Source organism: Oncorhynchus clarkii, chromosome 31 (genome assembly GCF_045791955.1).
Source record: "Oncorhynchus clarkii lewisi isolate Uvic-CL-2024 chromosome 31, UVic_Ocla_1.0, whole genome shotgun sequence".
NCBI classification, from domain to species: domain Eukaryota; kingdom Metazoa; phylum Chordata; class Actinopteri; order Salmoniformes; family Salmonidae; genus Oncorhynchus; species Oncorhynchus clarkii.
The window spans coordinates 1,235,715-1,258,154 of record NC_092177.1 but is presented as its reverse complement, the minus strand read 5'-3'; the positions used below and the strand labels follow the sequence as shown (position 1 = coordinate 1,258,154).

General features: G+C 45.8%; 1 protein-coding gene across 1 annotated transcript in view; it reads right to left on the bottom strand.

The window, feature by feature from the left end:
• Positions 1-178: 178 nt before the first annotated feature.
• The window catches only part of LOC139391069 (ATP-binding cassette, sub-family B (MDR/TAP), member 7), a 65,352-nt gene continuing 43,090 nt past the window's right edge, over positions 179-22,440 (bottom strand). The window contains exons 9-16 of the mRNA XM_071138564.1: positions 21,173-21,347; positions 18,789-18,946; positions 18,179-18,342; positions 11,704-11,833; positions 10,457-10,628; positions 8,805-8,908; positions 7,751-7,858; positions 179-1,359 (exon numbers count right to left, since the gene is read on the bottom strand). Of these exons, the coding sequence (XP_070994665.1) occupies positions 1,141-1,359; positions 7,751-7,858; positions 8,805-8,908; positions 10,457-10,628; positions 11,704-11,833; positions 18,179-18,342; positions 18,789-18,946; positions 21,173-21,347 (1,230 nt within the window). The 3' untranslated portion in view covers positions 179-1,140. The remainder of the gene's footprint in view (positions 1,360-7,750; positions 7,859-8,804; positions 8,909-10,456; positions 10,629-11,703; positions 11,834-18,178; positions 18,343-18,788; positions 18,947-21,172; positions 21,348-22,440) is intronic.

Below are 22,440 nucleotides of genomic sequence, written 5' to 3'. Positions count from 1 at the left end.
CCCCTTTAATCGGGGACTGGTTTAGACCTGTGACACCAGATGGGTGATTCCCCTTTAATCAGGGACTGGTTTAGACCTGTGACACCAGGTGGGTGCAATTAATTATCAGGTAGAACAGAAAGGCAGCGGGCTCCGGACATTATGAAAGACATCAGACTGACAGATAATAGGAACAATCTGAGTCTCACTGCTCTTTATTCAGGTTATCACACAAAAACACCATGTTCTTTCTCCAATGCCTTTACATAATTATACACATTGTAATGTCTTTATTTCTGTTGGACATGAAGGTGAATTTGTACAACAAGTCCAACCAGTGTTCCGTTCTAACAAACGCGATGACATCATGCAACATGGGCACCGATCTGACAAATACAATTTAATGTTCTTACTCAGTCCCGGTTCTTACTCAGTCCCGGTTCTTACTCAGTCCCGGTTCTTACTCAGTCCCGGTTCTTACTCAGTCCCGGTTCTTACTCAGTCCCGGTTCTCACTCAGTCCCGGTTCTCACTCAGTCCCGGTTCTCACTCAGTCCGGTTCTCACTCAGTCCGGTTCTCACTCAGTCCGGTTCTCACTCAGTCCGGTTCTCACTCAGTCCTGTTCTTACTCAGTCCTGTTCTTTCTCAGTCCATCAGTCCTGTTCTTACTCAGTCCTGTTCTTACTCAGTCCTGTTCTTACTCAGTCCTGTTCTTACTCAGTCCTGTTCTTACTCAGTCCTGTTCTTACTCAGTCCTGTTCTTACTCAGTCCTGTTCTTACTCAGTCCTGTTCTTACTCAGTCCTGTTCTTACTCAGTCCTGTTCTTACTCAACCCTATACACCATGATGTCATCATATACAATATCTCTTATGCGTGGTTTGTCCTGAGATGATTGGTAGATGAACACTGCCTCTCTGTAGACATCAGCCAATGGCAGATAGGCTTCCTTCTCAGTCTCCTCTTCGGCCACCAATCGCCTTCTCAAGAGAAGCAAGGGGAGGGGCAGTCAGCCCAGGGTTTGTTGTGGCAGGAGTGAGATGGAGATGTGTATATGGCCCCTCCCCTGAGAGAGACTAAAGTACTGAGGGCAGGCTGTCAGTGAGTGAAGGAAGGAGGAAGGGAGGACAGGTATTGAGGGATGTCCTTGTCTCTCCTCTCCTCAACAGGAGCAGTTTCCACAGCCCTTGACACTGTTCATGATCTCCTCCTGTAGTTTCTTCCTCTCCTCCTCCTTCTGGCTGAGTCTCTCTGGCTGCAGTTCCACCGGGCTGTTCTTAATGTTCAGTATCTTACTGTTCTGAGTGTTCCACAGGTCAGCATACAGAGAGCCTGGAGTATCCAGGAGAGAGTGGTGGTCCCCTCGCTCTGCTATCTTACCCTGGAGGAGGAGGGGAGACAGAGGGAGAAGGACAGAGAGAGGGAGAGACAGAGGATTATTCTACTATAAAGTCTAGCTGAGTCCGACTAAAGTCCATGTAAAAAAGACTGACACAGAATGCAGTATTGAATGGGAGACATCGAGAATTAATTAGAATATCAACTCTACAGTGATGAATAGTCAACTCTCTGTCTCTCTGAAACCCTCCCTCTCTACCTGACTCTTCCCTACTCTCCGTCTCTCTGAAACCCTCCCCCTCTACCTGACTCTCGCTACTCTCAGTCTCTCTGAAACCCTCCCTCTCTACCTGACTCTCGCTACTCTCCGTCTCTCTGAAACCCTCCCTCTCTTCCCTACTCTCTGTCTCTCTGAAACCCTCCCTCTCTTCCCTACTCTCTCTCTCTGAAACCCTCCCTCTCTACCTGACTCTTCCCTACTCTCCGTCTCTCTGAAACCCTCCCTCTCTACCTGACTCTCGCTACTCTCCTTCTCTCTGAAACCCTCCCTCTCTTCCCTACTCTCTGTCTCTCTGAAACCCTCCCTCTCTACCTGACTCTTCCCTACTCTCCGTCTCTCTGAAACCCTCCCCCTCTACCGGACTCTCGCTACTCTCCGTCTCTCTGAAACCCTCCCTCTCTACCTGACTCTTCCCTACTCTCCGTCTCTCTGAAACCCTCCCTCTCTACCTGACTCTTCCCTACTCTCCGTCTCTCTGAAACCCTCCCCCTCTACCTGACTCTCGCTACTCTCCGTCTCTCTGAAACCCTCCCTCTCTACCTGACTCTTCCCTACTCTCCGTCTCTCTGAAACCCTCCCTCTCTACCTGACTCTCGCTACTCAGTCTCTCTGAAACCCTCCCTCTCTTCCCTCTCTACCTGACTCTTCCCTACTCTCTGTCTCTCTGAAACCCTCCCTCTCTACCTGACTCTTCCCTACTCTCCGTCTCTCTGAAACCCTCCCTCTCTACCTGACTCTTGCTACTCTCCGTCTCTCTGAAACCCTCCCTCTCTACCTGACTCTTGCTACTCTCCGTCTCTCTGAAACCCTCCCTCTCTACCTGACTCTTCCCTACTCTCAGTCTCTCTGAAACCCTCCCTCTCTTCCCTACTCTCTGTCTCTCTGAAACCCTCCCTCTCTACCTGACTCTTCCCTACTCTCCGTCTCTCTGAAACCCTCCCTCTCTACCTGACTCTTCCCTACTCTCTGTCTCTCTGAAACCCTCCCTCTCTACCTGACTCTTCCCTACTCTCCGTCTCTCTGAAACCCTCCCTCTCTACCTGACTCTTGCTACTCTCCGTCTCTCTGAAACCCTCCCTCTACCTGACTCTTGCTACTCTCCGTCTCTCTGAAACCCTCCCTCTCTACCTGACTCTTCCCTACTCTCCGTCTCTCTGAAACCCTCCCTCTCTACCTGACTCTTCCCTACTGGCACACGACAGCAGCACACCCCCCTCCCTCTCTCACCCACCCACCCACTCAGTAATAAAAGTATCCCACCCCCCAGGGAGCGAGGCAGAAGTGTTGGCACGGTGGGCATGCACGTAACTGACTGTTTCTAACTCTGTGACTTAACGAGCCAACACCATGGCGACACGGAATAACATGCCTCCTCGCCACGACGACCTTCTGATCTCTCCATCTGACGCTCTGCCTCTGCTCACGGGGGAACATGGAAAACATCACCAACAGCTTTCAAAGAGCTAAGACACACCACAAGACAAACCAAACTTCAACCCCCTCTCCTCTCCCCTTTCTATTCCTCATTCCTCTCTCCTCCTACCTCACTAGATTAATGTTGTAAGTGAGAACACTACCTCAATAGATATAGTAGCCAAAAGAGGTACATAACTAACTAAACTTAGCGAAGGTTGTTGAGAACCTTCGCTAAGTGTGTTGTTGAGAACCTTCGCTAAGTGTGTTGTTGAGTACCTTCGCTAAGTGTGTTGATGAGAATCTTCGCTAAGTGTGTTGATGAGAATCTTCGCTAAGTGTGTTGTTGAGAACCTTCGCTAAGTGTGTTGTTGAGAACCTTCGCTAAGTGTGTTGTTGAGGCATTTGACGATAATGATAGGATCGAAAGAAAGGGAGTGCTGCTCTCAGATCAGATTTCGCTATTCAAATCTTTCCTTAACACTAGAATTATTCCACAATACTGACGACAGATCAGCTCCTGGAGAGACATTAGGCCTACCACCGATAGTAGCTATTATTGAGGCATCTCATTCTAATGCCTATCCTATAATTGTGACTCGTTTCAGGAAACTAAGAGTATGTCGCGCGTGTCACTACTTCACAGGAGAACATGCATTCTGGTCAGAAATGCCTTCTGGAACATTTTAACTTTCATGTGCCTTAATAACAAACTTATATGCCATCTGTAAATATAAATACAATTGTTAAATTACGAGCATAGTTGGTTTTGCCTCTGAAAAAGTCAGAAACCTTCCCGCTAGCCATGATTGGCTGAGAAAATGGATGGGCTGAACATGCCGAGAGATGAGTTTGGATTGGTCTGTCACGAAGGACTGTCTATAATGAGCTGCTCAGTATGTTTTTAATAAATGTTATTTTACCTTTATTTAACTGGGCAAGGAGATTAATAAACACATTCTTATTTTTAATGACGGTTTAGGAACAGAGACTTGTTCAGCTTGTCAGCTCAGGGATTCGATCTTGCAACCTTTCGGTTACTGGCCCAACGCTCTAACCACTAGGCTACCTGCCGATCTACATACACCTACAGTATGTGACTGTCTGATCAACTACAGTATGTATGTTAATAGTCCAATGCTCTAACCACTAGGCTACCTGCTACCCCAGTGGCTGGGCCTGGCACCCCAGTGGGTGGGCCTGGTATCCCAGTGGGTGGGCCTGGTATCCCAGTGGGTGGGCCTGGTATCCCAGTGGGTGGGCCTATGCCCTCCAAGGCCCAACTATGGCTATGCTGTTACCCAGTCATTTGAAATCCATAGTACACGACCAAATTAATTAATTTAAATTAACTTATTTCCTTATATGAACTGTAACTCAGTAAAAACGTTTAAATAGTTGCATGTTCCATTTATATTTTTGTTCAGTATACATTCCCAGATATTATATGTTTGTAATTTTGTCAGAAAGTCGTTTTCATTGCAAGTTAAAGCGTACAGTTAGCTAGCTAGCTAACGTTAGTTGGCTGGCTGTCTTGCTAGCCAAAGTTACATGTATGATCTGTCATGACGTTGACCTGAGGGAGAGGTTTATGACCCCCATAAATACCTTTTCCCTTTTTCCTCTCTCTCTCATCTCTCAACTCTCTCTCTCAACTCTCTCTCTCTCAACTCTCTCTCTCTCTCAACTCTCTCTCTCTCAACTCTCTCTCTCTCAACTCTCTCTCTCTCAACTCTCTCTCTCTCAACTCTCTCTCTCTCAACTCTCTCTCTCTCAACTCTCTCTCTCTCAACTCTCTCTCTCTCAACTCTCTCTCTCTCAACTCTCTCTCTCTCAACTCTCTCTCTCTCAACTCTCTCTCTCTCAACTCTCTCTCTCTCAACTCTCTCTCAACTCTCTCTCAACTCTCTCTCAACTCTCTCTCAACTCTCTCTCAACTCTCTCTCAACTCTCTCTCAACTCTCTCTCAACTCTCTCTCAACTCTCTCTCAACTCTACCGATATGACTATTGAAAATCCCTTTGTTAAACATAGAGTCAGGGAACATCAAAAGTTTGGGGGAAAGGAAGCATATTTCTGTAATCCAACCAGTTGAAAAAATGCGTTGGTATTTAATGAATATGATGTCAGTTCGGTTGTCATCTGAGAAATTCTTATTCATGATAGTATGGCATAAACTGTATCTTGGAAAGGTTATAAAGGTTATAAACTATGGAACACACCCTTCTCTCCCTCCACTATATAAACCCTTTACGAAAATATAAAACTTTCTGTTCCGAGTACGCGAGGCCTGCAGCCTCTGCGTTAAAAGGGCAAATAACTTTCTATTCCGGGTACATTAGGACGACGATCCGATGTCAGAGGGATTCAGATAATGACTACAGAACGAAGCCAACCTCAGCGTGAGCTTTGGTTGCGAATGGTATGAACTTTGAACTCTTATTCACTACAGAAGTGATACCTCCTAGCCGCTGAGTTAGCAGCGGCCACTGTAAACATGGGCTAGGAAAGGACGGACGACGGATCCAGTCTAACACACAACGACGATACTACAACGTATCCAGTTTACCACAAGAGACATTCTTCCGAGGACAGGAAGATCTCTGTACAATATTTATCTTGCAGTCATCTTGGTTTTCAGCCTACAATATTTATCGTGCAGCCATCTCGGTTTTCAGCCTACAATATTTATCGTGCAGCCATCTTGGTTTTCAGCCTACAATATTTATCGTGCAGCCATCTCGGTTTTCAGCCTACAATATTTATCTTGCAGTCATCTCGGTTTTCAGTCTATACTCTATTTAATTTGCAGTCATCTCGGTTTTCAGTCTATACTCTATTTATCTTGCAGTCATCTCGGTTTTCAGTCTATACTCTATTTATCTTGCGGTCATCTCGGTTTTCAGACTATACTATTTTGCAGTCAAATTGACACATAATAATGTTGATTATGTGTTTAGTGGAGTTTTTTTATTAGAAAGTGACCGCTGATATCTTCAGAACAAAGGTGACCACAAATAAGCTTACATACAATTATCATTATCTTAATAACAATATCTAAATAACAAGTGTTTTCAACTTTACTGTTCTAGTGGTCTGAGGTAGTTGGTAAATAATGAGTGTTTTCAACTTTACTAACGATGGTTTTTATGATGCGGTCTCAAGGGCCTGTTCTGATGTGTGGTGCAGGTTGTCCTGGTGAATGGAAATTAAGATCAACCAAATGCGCCAGGCCAGGGACATTTTGGAAAAGATTTGGGACCTGAATGTTATTCAAGGTAGAAGAAATCGTTGTCTAATATCCCAAATCCTAAAACACGTCCAGTGATTTTTGTTGTTGTTGAAAAGTGGTTAGGGGCGGCAGGTAGCCTAGTGGTTAGAGCGTTGGGCCAGTAACCTACTTAATGTAGTGACAGTGTGGGGCGGCAGGTAGCCTAGTGGTTAGAGCGTTGGGCCAGTAACCTACTTAATGTAGTGACAGTGTGGGGCGGCAGGTAGCCTAGTGGTTAGAGCGTTGGGCCAGTAACCTACTTAATGTAGTGACAGTGTGGGGCGGCAGGTAGCCTAGTGGTTAGAGCGTTGGGCCAGTAACCTACTTAATGTAGTGACAGTGTGGGGCGGCAGGTAGCCTAGTGGTTAGAGCGTTGGGCCAGTAACCTACTTAATGTAGTGACAGTGTGGGGCGGCAGGTAGCCTAGTGTTTAGAGCGTTGGGCCAGTAACCTACTTAATGTAGTGACAGTGTGGGGCGGCAGGTAGCCTAGTGGTTAGAGCGTTGGGCCAGTAACCTACTTAATGTAGTGACAGTGTGGGGCGGCAGGTAGCCTAGTGGTTAGAGCGTTGGGCCAGTAACCTACTTAATGTAGTGACAGTGTGGGGCGGCAGGTAGCCTAGTGGTTAGAGCGTTGGGCCAGTAACCTACTTAATGTAGTGACAGTGTGGGGCGGCAGGTAGCCTAGTGGTTAGAGCGTTGGGCCAGTAACCTACTTAATGTAGTGACAGTGTGGGGCGGCAGGTAGCCTAGTGGTTAGAGCGTTGGGCCAGTAACCTACTTAATGTAGTGACAGTGTGGGGCGGCAGGTAGCCTAGTGGTTAGAGCGTTGGGCCAGTAACCTACTTAATGTAGTGACAGTGTGGGGCGGCAGGTAGCCTAGTGGTTAGAGCGTTGGGCCAGTAACCTACTTAATGTAGTGACAGTGTGGGGCGGCAGGTAGCCTAGTGGTTAGAGCGTTGGGCCAGTAACCTACTTAATGTAGTGACAGTGTGGGGCGGCAGGTAGCCTAGTGGTTAGAGCGTTGGGCCAGTAACCTACTTAATGTAGTGACAGTGTGGGGCGGCAGGTAACCTAGTGGTTAGAGCGTTGGGCCAGCAATCAAAAGGTTGCTGGATCGAATCCCCGAGCTGACATGGTAAAAATATGTTGTTCCTGCCTGTTCTGTCCCTGAACAGGCAGTTAACCCACTGTTCTTAGGCCGTCATTGAAAATAAGAATTTGTTCTTAACTGACTTGCCTAGTTAAGGTTAAAAAAACTAAAAATAATAATATATCCCAAGTATATAACTACTCCTTGAAGTTTGCAGTTGTATAAAATTGTTTTGTTCCCAAATGTTGTTTTTTACCCTTTCAGTGTGTGTAATTTTCTGTATTTATACTTGGGATAACGCTTTTCAACAGGAAAAGTTGAATTTAAAAAAAAAAAAGCTCCCTCCTTGGAATAATCACTATGAGAAGGTCTTCTTACCTTGTTGAGTACGATGATCTCATCTGCGTCTACGATGGTAGACAGTCTGTGAGCAATGAATACGGACGTCCGGTCCTGGACCAGACCCTTCATGGAACTAAGAATGTTCTAGAAGTACACAGAATCAACATGAAGTATTAGAAATAGTTCTAGAATGCTCTAGAATGAATTATTCGAAATTGTACTAGAATTTTGTAGAGAAACAGAGGAACATAAAGTATTAGAAACAGTTCTAGAATGTTCCAGAACAACACAGAAACACCAAGTATTAGAAATAGTTCTAGAACTTTCTACAACACAGAAACATTGAATGTTACAAATAGTTCTAGAAGGGTCTAGAACAACACAGGAACATGAAGAATTCAAAATGATTTCCAGAATGTTTCCAGAAAGTATTGTTTCTTTTGGCAAGGAAAATATCGATATCGGCCAAAAACGTCATATCGGTGCATCATTAGTTAGGAGCCCGTAAAATGGCAGCCATCCCCTACGGCGCCATTATTATGGAACACAGGAACATCAAGTGTTAGAAATAGTTCTAGAACACTGTAGAGAAACAACACAGGAACATCAAGTGTTAGAAATAGTTCTAGAACACTGTAGAGAAACAACACAGGAACATCAAGTGTTAGAAATAGTTCTAGAATGTTCTAGGAGTACACCGATGCCAATATGACAGGCAGGATATATATGAAGCCGGTTTCTCTGAGAAAATGTCATTAAAACCACTAAGTCAACACAGCAGCAGCCAGCAATATCTCCTGTCATCATCCCCCCTCCTGCCCACCCCTGTGTGCTCCTGATGCTATTTACATATGCCCATATAAAAAGCTTCACAATAAGAAAGCAGTACACATCTACATGTAATTCAGTATGAAACTATAACAGGACATGTGGCCTGTTCTCTCCAACTTCAGGGCACAGTGTACTCTATCTATCCCCTAACATCTACGCAGCTGATTGGTTGGTTGGTAAACTGAGCTGCAGAAGAGACAACAGCTGATTCTGTGTGGGTGGGTGGGTGGGTGGGTGGGTGTGTGTGTGTGTCAGTTACCTCCTCAGTGATAGAGTCCAGTGAGGAGGTAGCTTCATCATACAGCAGGATAGGAGGGTTCTTCAGTATGGCCCTGGCTATGGCCACACGTTGCTTCTCCCCACCTGAAACACACACAGCAAGTCAATAATACAGTCTTGAAACACACGGCAACAGAGACATAACAGCAAGTCAATAATGCAGTCTATTTGAGGTAGATATTTGAGTCCCCTCCCCCGACCAGGGTGTGTCTGACCTACCTGACAGTTTGAGTCCCCTCTCCCGACCAGGTTGTGCCTGACCTACCTGACAGTATGAGTCCCATCTCCCGACCAGGGTGTGTCTGACCTACCTGACAGTTTGAGTCCCTTCTCCCGACCAGGTTGTGCCTGACCTACCTGACAGTTTGAGTCCCCTCTCCCGACCAGGGTGTGTCTGACCTACTGGTAGTTTGAGTCCCCTCTCCCGACCAGGGTGTGTCTGACCTACTGGTAGTTTGAGTGCCCTCTCCCGACCAGGTTGTGTCTGACCTACTGGTAGTTTGAGTCCCCTCTCCTGACCAGGGTGTGTCTGACCTACCTGACAGTTTGAGTCCCCTCTCCCGACCAGGTTGTGCCTGACCTACCTGACAGTTTGAGTCCCCTCTCCCGACCAGGGTGTGTCTGACCTACTGGTAGTTTGAGTGCCCTCTCCCGACCAGGTTGTGTCTGACCTACTGGTAGTTTGAGTCCCCTCTCCTGACCAGGGTGTGTCTGACCTACCTGACAGTTTGAGTCCCCTCTCCCGACCAGGTTGTGCCTGACCTACCTGACAGTTTGAGTCCCCTCTCCCGACCAGGGTGTGTCTGACCTACTGGTAGTTTGAGTGCCCTCTCCCGACCAGGTTGTGTCTGACCTACTGGTAGTTTGAGTCCCCTCTCCTGACCAGGGTGTGTCTGACCTACCTGACAGTTTGAGTCCCCTCTCCCGACCAGGTTGTGTCTGACCTACCTGGTAGTTTGAGTCCCCTCTCCCGACCAGGTTGTGCCTGACCTACCTGACAGTTTGAGTCCCCTCTCCCGACCAGGTTGTGTCTTACCTACCTGGTAGTTTGAGTCCCCTCTCCCGACCAGGGTGTGTCTGACCTACCTGACAGTTTGAGTCCCCTCTCCCGACCAGGTTGTGTCTGACCTACTGGTAGTTTGAGTCCCCTCACCCGACCAGGGTGTGCCTGACCTACCTGACAGTTTGAGTCCACTTTCCCGACCAGGGTGTGTCTGACCTACTGGTAGTTTGAGTCCCCTCTCCCGACCAGGGTGTGTCTGACCTACTGGTAGTTTGAGTCCCCTCTCCCGACCAGGGTGTGTCTGACCTACTGGTAGTTTGAGTCCCCTCTCCCGACCAGGGTGTGTCTGACCTACTGGTAGTTTGAGTCCCCTCACCCGACCAGGGTGTGTCTGACCTACTGGTAGTTTGAGTCCCCTCTCCCAACCAGGGTGTGTCTGACCTACCTGACAGTTTGAGTCCCCTCTCCCGACCAGGTTGTGTCTGACCTAACTGACAGTTTGAGTCCACTCTCCCGACCAGGGTGTGTCTGACCTACCTGACAGTTTGAGTCCCCTCTCCCGACCAGGTTGTGTCTGACCTAACTGACAGTTTGAGTCCACTCTCCCGACCAGGGTGTGTCTGACCTACCTGACAGTTTGAGTCCCCTCTCGCCGACCTGAGTGTCGTATCCGTGGGGCATCCTAAGGATGGCGTCGTGGATCCCTGCCAGCCTCGCCACCTGGTACACCTCCTCTGGCGTGGCGTTGATGTTCCCGTACTGAAGGTTGTAGAAGATGGTGTTGTGGAAGAGCACTGCATCCTGGGTAGGGAGGAGGGTAGAGAGACAGAGTGAGGGAGGAAACAGTACAGTCAATCAATACCGTCAGCTCAACTTGAGGAGAGGACACATCAGAGAGGACACATCGGGAGAGGACACATCGGGAGAGGACACATCGGGAGAGGACACATCGGGAGAGGACACATCGGGAGAGGACACATCGGGAGAGGACACATCGGGAGAGGACACATCGGGAGAGGACACATCGGGAGAGGACACATCGGGAGAGGACACATCGGGAGAGGACACATCAGGAGAGGACACATCAGGAGAGGAAACACTGTCGTGGCAGAATCAGAATTAGTTGGGTAACATAGATAAGATGTTTTATTTTCATTATATGCTTGTGAGTTACTTCTCATTTAGAATGTATCTTGTTGTACTATAGTGGTGGCCGGTTGCAGTTATCTGTTCTCTGTCAGGGTTCAGTTACTTGGGCCGCAGAGCGGGGAGGGGTCAAGCTTGTCTTCATATGTAAACATATCTTTTAAACCATGTGAAGGGATGATTGAGGGGGAACCAATTATCTCTTGGCTCCACAATGTCTGTGTGCCAGTCACTGTGTCTCTGTGATCTTGTCCAGGAGGGGGTGTATTTGATGTATACCATTGGGTGAGGTAATGGTGTTGGTCCTGAGTGGTACCAAGAGCGAGATAAGAACATAGTTTAGGAGACCAAAGCTGAATGATAATTTATAGCCAATGCTGTCTGGCTATGTGTGTCTTTGCTATAAAGGATCTCAGTTGCAATGTGTAAGGGACTCTCAGAGAATTCATTTATAGACACTGAATTGATCTGAGAGTCACAGGGTTGTGATGGAGCTCATATAATTAAAGATGGACTTTATGATAACTCTGACTTGTATGGTGATTTGCTCTCATGATTTGGTAAATACAGGAAATTTCCACTACAACACACTGAACAAATACACATGTGAAGGAAAGAACCTGTAGTTTTTATTCGCTTCCACATCTGCCCCCTTGTTGTGGGAGTTGATTGTTGTCCAAGTCAACTTAATAAACAATCAATAAATTTAATCTAATCAAGTTAGTTTTACCTGTGGTACCACCCCTACGGCCCGTCGCAGGCTGTCCAGTCCAACGTCTCTGATGTTCTGTCCAGCGATGTAGATGTTTCCCTTCTGGGGCTCGTAAAACCGGAACAACATACGCATTATGGTGCTCTTCCTGAAACAACACAGAACCATGATTCCTATGGTGCTCTTCCTGAAACAACACAGAACCATGATTACTATGGTGCTCTTCCTGAAACAACACAGAACCATGATTACTATGGTGCTCTTCCTGAAACAACACAGAACCATGATTACTATGGTGCTCTTCCTGAAACAACACAGAACCATGGTTACTATGGTGCTCTTCCTGAAACAACACAGAACCATGATTACTATGGTGCTCTTCCTGAAACAACACAGAACCATGGTTACTATGGTGCTCTTCCTGAAACAACACAGAACCATGATTACTATGGTGCTCTTCCTGAAACAACACAGAACCATGGTTACTATGGTGCTCTTCCTGAAACAACACAGAACCATGATTACTATGGTGAGTTCAAGGCAAGGATCTCCTTCTAGAGAGACATCAGGGACTGTAACATACTCATGGAATCATGGCTCTCTCCGGGTATACTGTCCCCGTCCATGCAGCCAGCTGGGTTCTCAGTACATCACACAGAGAGGAAGAAAGAACTCTCCTGGAAGAAGGGCGTGATAACGTACAGGAACTCAAGTCCTTTTGTTCACCTGACCTAGAATACCTCACAATTAAATGCCGACCGTACTACCTCCAGAGAGAATTCTCTTCAGTTGTAGTCAAGCCAATACCACAACGTCCCTCAAGGAACTACACTGGACTTTATGCAAACTGGAAACCACACATCCTGAGGCTGCATTTATTGTAGCTGGGGACTTTAACAAAGCAAATATGAGGAAAAAGCTACCGAAGATCAACACATTGCTTGTCATACTCGCGCTTCAAAAACTCTAGACCATTGTTACTCCCTCGCCCTCCATCCTCCTTCTCCCTTCCTATAGGCAGAAACTCAAGGAAGGACCCGTGCTAAGGTCTATTTAACGTTGGTCTGACCATTCAGAATCCATGCTTCAAGATCACGCAGACTGGTTTGTGTTCCGGGTAGGCTCTGAGAATAACATTGACGTATACAGTTGAAGTTGGAAGTTTACGTACACCTTAACCAAATACATTTAAACTGAGTTTTTCACAGTTCCTGACATTTAATCCTAGTAAAAATTCTGTCTTAAGTGGAGTCGCAATTCAACGACTCAGACACGAGACGTATGTGGCAAAGTCTACAGGAAACCACGGATTACAAAGGGAAAACCAGCCACGTTGCAGACAAGCTTTGAGGATTACACAGTGCCACCGACGCGGCCTGCTCCCGAGAACTGTGGGCTCTCCTTCTCCGTGGCCGAAATGAGTGAGACATTTAAGAGTGTTAACCCTCGAAAGGCTGACGGCCCAGACAGCATCGCTAACCTCGTCCTCAGAGCATGCGCACACCAGCTGGATGGAGTGTTTACGGACATATTCAGTCTCTCCTTATCCCAGTCTGCTGTCCCCACATGCTTCAAGATGTCCACCATTGTTTCTGTACCCAAGAAAGCAAAGCTATCTGAACTAAATGACTATCACCCCGAGGCACTCACTTCTGTCATCATAAAGTGCTTTGAGAGGCTAGTTAAGGACCATATCACATCCACCTTACCTGAAGATAGGTAACAACACCTTCACTATGCTGATCCCAAACACAGGGGCCCCACAAGTGTGCGTGCTCAGCCCCCTCCTGTACTCCCTGTTCACCAATGACTGCGTGGCCATGAACACCTCCAACTCAATCATCAAGTTTGCAGACGTCATATAAGTAGGCCTGATTACCAACAATGACGTGACAGCCTACAGGGAGGAGCTGAGGGCCCTGGGAGTGGTGCCAGGGAATAACCTTCCCTCAATGTCAACAAAATGAAGGAGCTGATTGTGGACTTGTGAGGTCTGCACAATGCAAATTACCTGCCCTCCAGGACACCTACACCACCCGATGTCACAGGAAGGCCATAAAGATCATCAAGGACAACAACCACCCGAGTCACGGCCTGTTCACCCAGCTACCATCCAGAAGGCGAGGTCAGTACAGGTGCATCAAAGCTGGGACCGAGAGACTGAAAAACAGCTTCTATTTCAAGGCCATCACTGTTAAATAGCCACCACTAGACAGCCTCCACCCAGTACCCTGCTCTGAATTGAGTCATTGTCACTAGCTGGCTACCACTCAACCCTGCACCTTAGAGGCTGCTGCCCTATGTACATAGACATGGAATCACTGGTCACTTTAATAATGTTTACATACTGCTCTACTCATCTCATATGTATATATACTGTATTCTATTCTACTGTATTTTAGTCAATGCCACTCCGACATTGCTCGTCCTAATATTTATATGTTTCTTAATTCCATTATTTTAGTTTTAGGGGTGTGTATTGTTGTGAATTGTTCGATTTTACTGCACTGTTGGTGCTAGGAACATCAGCATTAATTACACTGTTGGAGCTAGGAACACCAGCATTACACTGTTGGAGCTAGGAACATCAGCATTAATTACACTGTTGGAGCTAGGAACACCAGCATTACACTGTTGGAGCTAGGAACATCAGCATTAATTACACTGTTGGAGCTAGGAACACCAGCATTACACTGTTGGAGCTAGGAACACCAGCATGTCACTGTTGGAGCTAGGAACACCAGCATTACACTGTTGGAGCTAGGAACACCAGCATTTCACTGTTGGTGCTAGGAACACCAGCATTACACTGTTGGTGCTAGGAACACCAGCATTACACTGTTGGAGCTAGGAACACCAGCATTACACTGTTGGAGCTAGGAACACCAGCATTACACTGTTGGCGCTAGGAACACCAGCATTACACTGTTGGAGCTAGGAACACCAGCATTACACTGTTGGAGCTAGGAACACCAGCATTACACTGTTGGAGCTAGGAACACCAGCATTACACTGTTGGAGCTAGGAACACCAGCATTACACTGTTGGAGCTAGGAACACCAGCATTACACTGTTGGTGCTAGGAACACCAGCATTTCACTGTTGGTGCTAGGAACACCAGCATTTCACTGTTGGAGCTAGGAACAACAGCATTAATTACACTGTTGGAGCTAGGAACACCAGCATTACACTGTTGGAGCTAGAACATCAGCATTAATTACACTGTTGGAGCTAGGAACACTAGCATTACACTGTTAGAGCTAGGAACATCAGCATTAATTACACTGTTGGAGCTATGAACACCAGCATTACACTGTTGGAGCTATGAACACCAGCATTACACTGTTGGAGCGAGGAACACCAGCATTACACTGTGGGAGCTAGGAACACCAGCATTACACTGTTGGAGCTAGGAACACCAGCATTACACTGTTGGAGCTAGGAACACCAGCATTTCACTGTTGGAGCTAGGAACACCAGCATTTCACTGTTGGAGCTAGGAACACCAGCATTACACTGTTGGAGCTAGGAACACCAGCATTACACTGTTGGAGCTAGGAACACCAGCATTACACTGTTGGAGCTAGGAACACCAGCATTTCACTGTTGGAGCTAGGAACACCAGCATTTCACTGTTGGAGCTAGGAACACCAGCATTTCACTGTTGGAGCTAGGAACACCAGCATTTCACTGTTGGAGCTAGGAACACCAGCATTACACTGTTGGAGCTAGGAACACCAGCATTACACTGTTGGAGCTAGGAACACCAGCATTACACTGTTGGAGCTAGGAACACCAGCATTACACTGTTGGAGCTAGGAACACCAGCATTACACTGTTGGAGCTAGGAACACCAGCATTTCGCAACACCCACAATAACATCTGCTAAATATGTGTATGTGGCCAATATATTTTTCTATGACTTTTGGGAAATAGGACTGACATTGTAACTATAGTAGAAAGACTAAGCTTGCAGAGCGACGCTGAATAAGCACCTAAAGGTTTTAACCCAGAATCTGCAGATATAATTGGAGAGGATAACGTTAAATACAGGTTAGGACCGTAAGAGGCACATTTCCACTTCAACACTAGAACAGATTAGTGAAGCAGCCGGCCAATTATGTACCAAGTAGAGCTGGTGAATAAGGGTTTCTACACAGAGACAGATCCCAGACCCAGTGACCATGTTTACATGCTACCTATATCCTGTTATTATTCGGGAGACTCAAGTATTCTGTTTTTGAGTTGACGCATATAAACATCATATCCCGTTTACAATAAACCCCGAAAAGCTTGTATCCCAGTTACGTGAAACCAGAATAAGATGCCTGGGATATGCTGATCTGAGACGGGATACTGTGGCATGTCAACATCTTATCTGATCTGAGACGGGATACTGTGGCATGTCAACATCTTATCTGATCTGAGACGGGATACTGTGGCATGTCAACATCTTATCTGATCTGAGACGGGATACTGTGGCATGTCAACATCTTATCTAATCTGAGACGGGATACTGTGGCATGTCAACATCTTATCTGATCTGAGACGGGATACTGTGGCATGTCAACATCTTATCTGATCTGAGACGGGATACTGTGGCATGTCAACATCTTATCTGATCTGAGACGGGATACTGTGGCATGTCAACATCTTATCTGATCTGAGACGGGATACTGTGGCATGTCAACATCTTATCTGAGACGGGATACTGTGGCATGTCAACATCTTATCTGATCTGAGACGGGATACTGTGGCAGGTCAACATCTTATGCGGTTGACGGTTGTTTTTCACAGTCAGCGAAGGGCATATCAGGGGTGGCAGTCTATTTTAGACAACTTTCTGCTTATAATTACTGACATCTGGTAGGCCATATTATAATTAATGACATCTCGTAGGCCATATTATAATTAATGACATCTCGTAGGCCATATTATAATTAATGACATCTCGTAGGCCATATTATAATTAATGACATCTCGTAGGCCATATTATAATTAATGACATTTGGTAGGCCATATTATAATTAATGACATTTGGTAGGCCATATTATAATTAATGACATCTCGTAGGCCATATTATAATTAATAACATCTCGTAGGCCATATTATAATTAATAACATCTCGTAGTCCATATTATAATTAATGACATCTCGTAGGCCATATTATAATTAATGACATTTGGTAGGCCATATTATAATTAATGACATCTCGTAGGCCATATTATAATTAATGACATTTGGTAGGCTATATCATAATTAATGACATCTCGTAGGCCATTTGTTTGTCAACTATAGTTAGATACAGCTTCTCTTCTGTCATAACTTGTTGCCCCAGAAGACTAAATAAAGTAGTGCTCAGCAGAACAACGTCTTACAGCGACAGAATGAATTCATTGGTAATGTAGTTAACACCGAGAATGAATTTATTAGTAATGTAGTGAACACCGAGAATGAATTTATTAGTAATGTAGTTAACACCGATAATTAATTAATTAGTAATGTAGTTAACACCGAGAATGAATTTATTAGTAATGTAGTTAACACCGGTAAAGTTGTCTGTTTCCATTAGGAACCGGGAGAAAACTCAACAGCATCAAGAACAGTGGAAAGATTGGTCCTGTGCAACATGTCAAATGTCATCAGTTTGACCGATTTTAAGGAAATCAAAAGCTGAGAAAACGATTGAACATGTTTCTGATAAGACATATTTGATGTGGTGAAATACGGTGTGCTTGCTTAACAGAGTCAAAGATAACACATTAACCGTGCTTTTGCATTGTCTATTTTCATATTTCTCCACTACTGTTCCTGAGACAAAATGCATATTTGTTGTATCCTTTTACTGCAAGAAATGCATCATTCTACAGGAATTAATAACATATTACTCTAAATGTGTGAGGTCATAGGCCTACAGGTGAGGTCATAGGCCTACAGGTGAGGTCATAGGCCTACAGGTGAGGTCATAGGCCTACAGGTGAGGTCATAGGCCTACAGGTGAGGTCATAGGCCTACAGGTGGTCATAGGCCTACAGGTGAGGTCATAGGCTGACAGTCAGTGTCCAGACTTCAGTTACTATTCCATTTAACCCATATGAACTTCAATGAGGAATATTCTGTTTACTCAGGGTTATAGGGATACTTGTGAACAGGATATCAAAGGTGCATGCAAACAGCTCATCCTGAATAAGACCTTAAGCGGGATATGAGCTACATTGTGGAATACTGTGAGCATGTAAACATGGACAATCAGACACGGCCAAACCAGGATGTTACAGATGAACACTGTTGACTAACGTTGCAAAATCCTGGAAACATTCCCAAAATGTCCTGCTCCTGAAATCCCGCTTGAACGATTCTGGATTTCCTGGTTATTCCCTCACAATTCCAGGGACTTTGAGAAAACTACCAGAAATGTGCAACCCTACTGTTGACCAGTGCACTTCATATGACCATTTCAGACAGGTCAATGCCTTTCTAAATGAGAGCTTACCCTGATCCGCTCCCTCCTACGATGGCCACCTTCTTCCCAGCCGGCACCTGGAAGGAGACGCCCTCTAGAACCTTCTGTCCTTCCAGGTACTCAAAGTAGACATCCTCAAACCTGATGGTGGCTTCTTGAGGGGTGACGGAGAGAGGAGGGGCCAGCTCTCTTTCCTAGAGTAGAGAGACAGGAGAGTTAGGACTACCTACTACAGACTTACCCCTAGCCCCTGACCTCTAACCCTCCCGGGGAGGTGGAGGGGGTCACAAGGTGGGCAGAGGCCAGCTCCTTCTCCTATAGACAGAGGAGAGGACCTGGACTATAAGTATAGAACCTTTAGGAATACTGTGTGCAGCTAGTCAGTAATTAGAGTGTTCTAGAACTGGACTATAAGTATAGAAACTTTAGGAATACTGTGTACAGCTAGTCAGTAATTAGTGTTCTAGAACTGGACTATAAGTAACTAACCTTTAATAAAAATGTGTACAGCTAGTCAGTAATTACAGCGTTCTAGAACTGGACTATAAGTATAGAACCTTTAGGAATGCTGTGTACAGCTAGTCAGTAATTACAGTGTTCTAGAACTGGAGAACCTAACCCTTAGGAAACCTTGTGTTACCTTAATCTTGGTGTCAACACTGAGCAGTGTGAAGAGTGTATTCATGTCGATGAGGGCCTGGCGTGTCTCTCTGTACACGGTGCCCAGGAAGTTAAGAGGCAGAGAGAGCTGGAACAGCAGACCATTCACCATCACCAGGTCTCCTACTGTCATAGAGCCTGTCAACAACAACAGGAAGTTAAGAGACAGAGAGAGCTGGAACAGCAGACCATTCACCATCACCAGGTCTCCTACTGTCATAGAGCCTGTCAACAACAACAGGAAGTTAAGAGACAGAGAGAGCTGGAACAGCAGACCATTCACCATCACCAGGTCTCCTACTGTCATAGAGCCTGTCAACAACAACAGGAAGTTAAGAGACAGAGAGAGCTGGAACAGCAGACCATTCACCATCACCAGGTCTCCTACTGTCATAGAGCCTGTCAACAACAACAGGAAGTTAAGAGACAGAGAGAGCTGGAACAGCAGACCATTCACCATCACCAGGTCTCCTACTGTCATAGAGCCTGTCAACAACAACAGGAAGTTAAGAGACAGAGAGAGCTGGAACAGCAGACCATTCACCATCACCAGGTCTCCTACTGTCATAGAGCCTGTCAACAACAACAGGAAGTTAAGAGACAGAGAGAGCTGGAACAGCAGACCATTCACCATCACCAGGTCTCCTACTGTCATAGAGCCTGTCAACAACAACAGGAAGTTAAGAGACAGAGAGAGCTGGAACAGCAGACCATTCACCATCACCAGGTCTCCTACTGTCATAGAGCCTGTCAACAACAACAGGAAGTTAAGAGGCAGAGAGAGCTGGAACAGCAGACCATTCACCATCACCAGGTCTCCTACTGTCATAGAGCCTTCAACAACACACTGTCAAACATCCACAACTGATTAAAAGAGGAATCTGCAGGAATGGAATGTTGATTTTGTAATGTCAATTGATTTGGAAGACCCTCTCCTCACCTGTCATGATGCCCTTGGTAGGACTAGGGTTAGTTAGGGTGTAGGGGTTAGGGTTAGTTAGGGTGTAGGGGTTAGGGTTATTTAGGGTGTAGGGGATAGTTAGGGTGTAGGGGTTAGGTTTAGTTAGGGTGTAGGGGTTAGGGTTAGTTAGGGTGTATGGGTTAGGGTTATTTAGGGTGTAGGGGATAGTTAGGGTGTATGGGTTAGGTTTAGTTAGGGTGTAGGGGTTAGTTAGGGTGTAGGGGTTAGGGTTAGTTACGGTGTAGGGTTAGTTAGGGTGTAGGGGTTAGGGTTAGTTAGGGTGTAGGGGTTAGGGCTAGTTACGGTGTAGGGGTTAGGGTTAGTTACGGTGTAGGGGTTAGTTAGGGTGTAGGGGTTAGGGTTAGTTAGGGTGTAGGGGTTAGGGTTAGTTAGGGTGTAGGGGTTAGGGTTAGTTAGGGTGTAGGGGTTAGTTAGGGTGTAGGGGTTAGTTAAGGTGTAGGGGTTAGTTAAGGTGTAGGGGTTAGTTAGGGTGTATGGGTTAGGGTTAGTTAGGGTATAGGGGTTAGGGTTAGTTAGGGTGTAGGGGTTAGTTAGGGTGTAGGGGTTAGGGTTAGTTAGGGTGTAGGGGTTAGGGTTAGTTAGGGTGTAGGGGTTAGGGGTAGTTAGGGTGTAGGGGTTAGTTAGGGTGAAGGGGTTAGGGTTTAGGGGTTAGTTAGGGTGTAGGGGTTAGTGTGTAGGGGATAGGGTTTAGCAGTTAGTTAGGGTGTAGGGGTTAGGGTGTAGGAGTTAGGGGTGTAAGGGTTAGGGTTAGTTAGGGTGTAGGGGTTAGGGTGTAGTAGTTAAGGTTAGTTAGGGTGTAGGGGTTAGATAGGGTGTAGGATTTAAGGTTAGTTAGGGTGTAGGGGTTAGGGTTAGTTAGGATGAAGGGGTTAGGGTGTAGGGGTTAGTTAGGGTTAGTTACGGTATAGGGGTTAGTTAGGGTGTAGGTGTTAGGGTGTAGGGGTTAAGGTTAGTTAGGGTGTAGGGGTTAGGGTTAGTTAGGGTGTAGGGGTTCGGGTTAGTTAGGGTGTAGGGATTAGTTAGGGTTAGTTACGGTGTAGGGGTTAGATAGGGTGTAGGGGTTAGGGTGTAGGAGTTAGGGTTAGTTACGGTATAGGGGTTAGTTAGGGTGTAGGTGTTAGGGTGTAGGGGTTAAGGTTAGTTAGGGTGTAGGGGTTAGGATTAGTTAGGGTGTAGGGGTTAGGGTTAGTTAGGGTGTAGGGGTTAGTTAGGGTGTAAGGGTTCGGGTGTAGGGGTTAGGGTGTAGGGGTTAGGGTGTAGGGGTTAGGGTGTAGGGGTTAAGGTTAGTTAGGGTGTAGGGGTTCGGGTTAGTTAGGGTGTAGGGGTTCGGGTTAGTTAGGGTGTAGGGATTCGGGTTAGTTAGGGTGTAGGGGTAGACTGACCTGCCATGATCCCCTTGCTAGCTAGTACCATGATACCAGTTAGGCCCACACTAAAGATGACACTCTGTCCAAAGTTGAGCATGGCCAGGGTATAGGTGGTCTTCAGGGAGGAGGACTCGTAGCTCTTCAGATAACCATCATACTTCTCTGCTTCATACTTCTCATTGTTGAAATACTGGAACAGAGAGAGAGGGAGGTAAGGTGAGGTCAGACAGTATCGTGTAGTAGAATACTGGAACAGCGCTAGGTGTTCCTAGCTCCAACAGTGAAATGCTGGTGTTCCTAGCTCCAACAGTGTAATGCTGGTGTTCCTAGCTCCAACAGTGACATGCTGGTGTTCCTAGCTCCAACAGTGAAATGCTGGTGTTCCTAGCTCCAACAGTGAAATGCTGGTGTTCCTAGCTCCAACAGTGTAATGCTGGTGTTCCTAGCTCCAACAGTGTAATGCTGGTGTTCCTAGCTCCAACAGTGTAATGCTGGTGTTCCTAGCTCCAACAGTGTAATGCTGGTGTTCCTAGCTCCAACAGTGTAATGCTGGTGTTCCTAGCTCCAACAGTGTAATGCTGGTGTTCCTAGCTCCAACAGTGTAATGCTGGTGTTCCTAGCTCCAACAGTGTAATGCTGGTGTTCCTAGCTCCAACAGTGTAATGCTGGTGTTCCTAGCTCCAACAGTGTAATGCTGGTGTTCCTAGCTCCAACAGTGTAATGCTGGTGTTCCTAGCTCCAACAGTGTAATGCTGGTGTTCCTAGCTCCAACAGTGTAATGCTGGTGTTCCTAGCTCCAACAGTGTAATGCTGGTGTTCCTAGCTCCAACAGTGCAGCAATATCTAACAATTCTCACACATCTAAAAGTAAAGAATGGAATTAAGAAATGCATATTAGGACGAGCAGTGTCTGAGTATGTATGTATATATGATGGGATGTATAGACATTATGGACAGTATATAGAATGTGTAGTATAGACACTATGGACCGTATATAGAATATGTATTGTAATATGTAGTATATAGAATATGTATTGTAATATGTAGTATATAGAATATGTATTGTAATATGTAGTATATAGAATATGTATTGTAATATGTAGTATATAGAATATGTATTGTAATATATAATACGTAGTATATCTGTATAATACATGGATAGAATAGTATACACACAAACAACAATTGTTGAATAGGATGGACTTGACTTTACAAATCACATTTAATTTGTTACATGTGCCAAATACAACCTTACAGTGAAATGCTGACTTACAAGCCCTTAA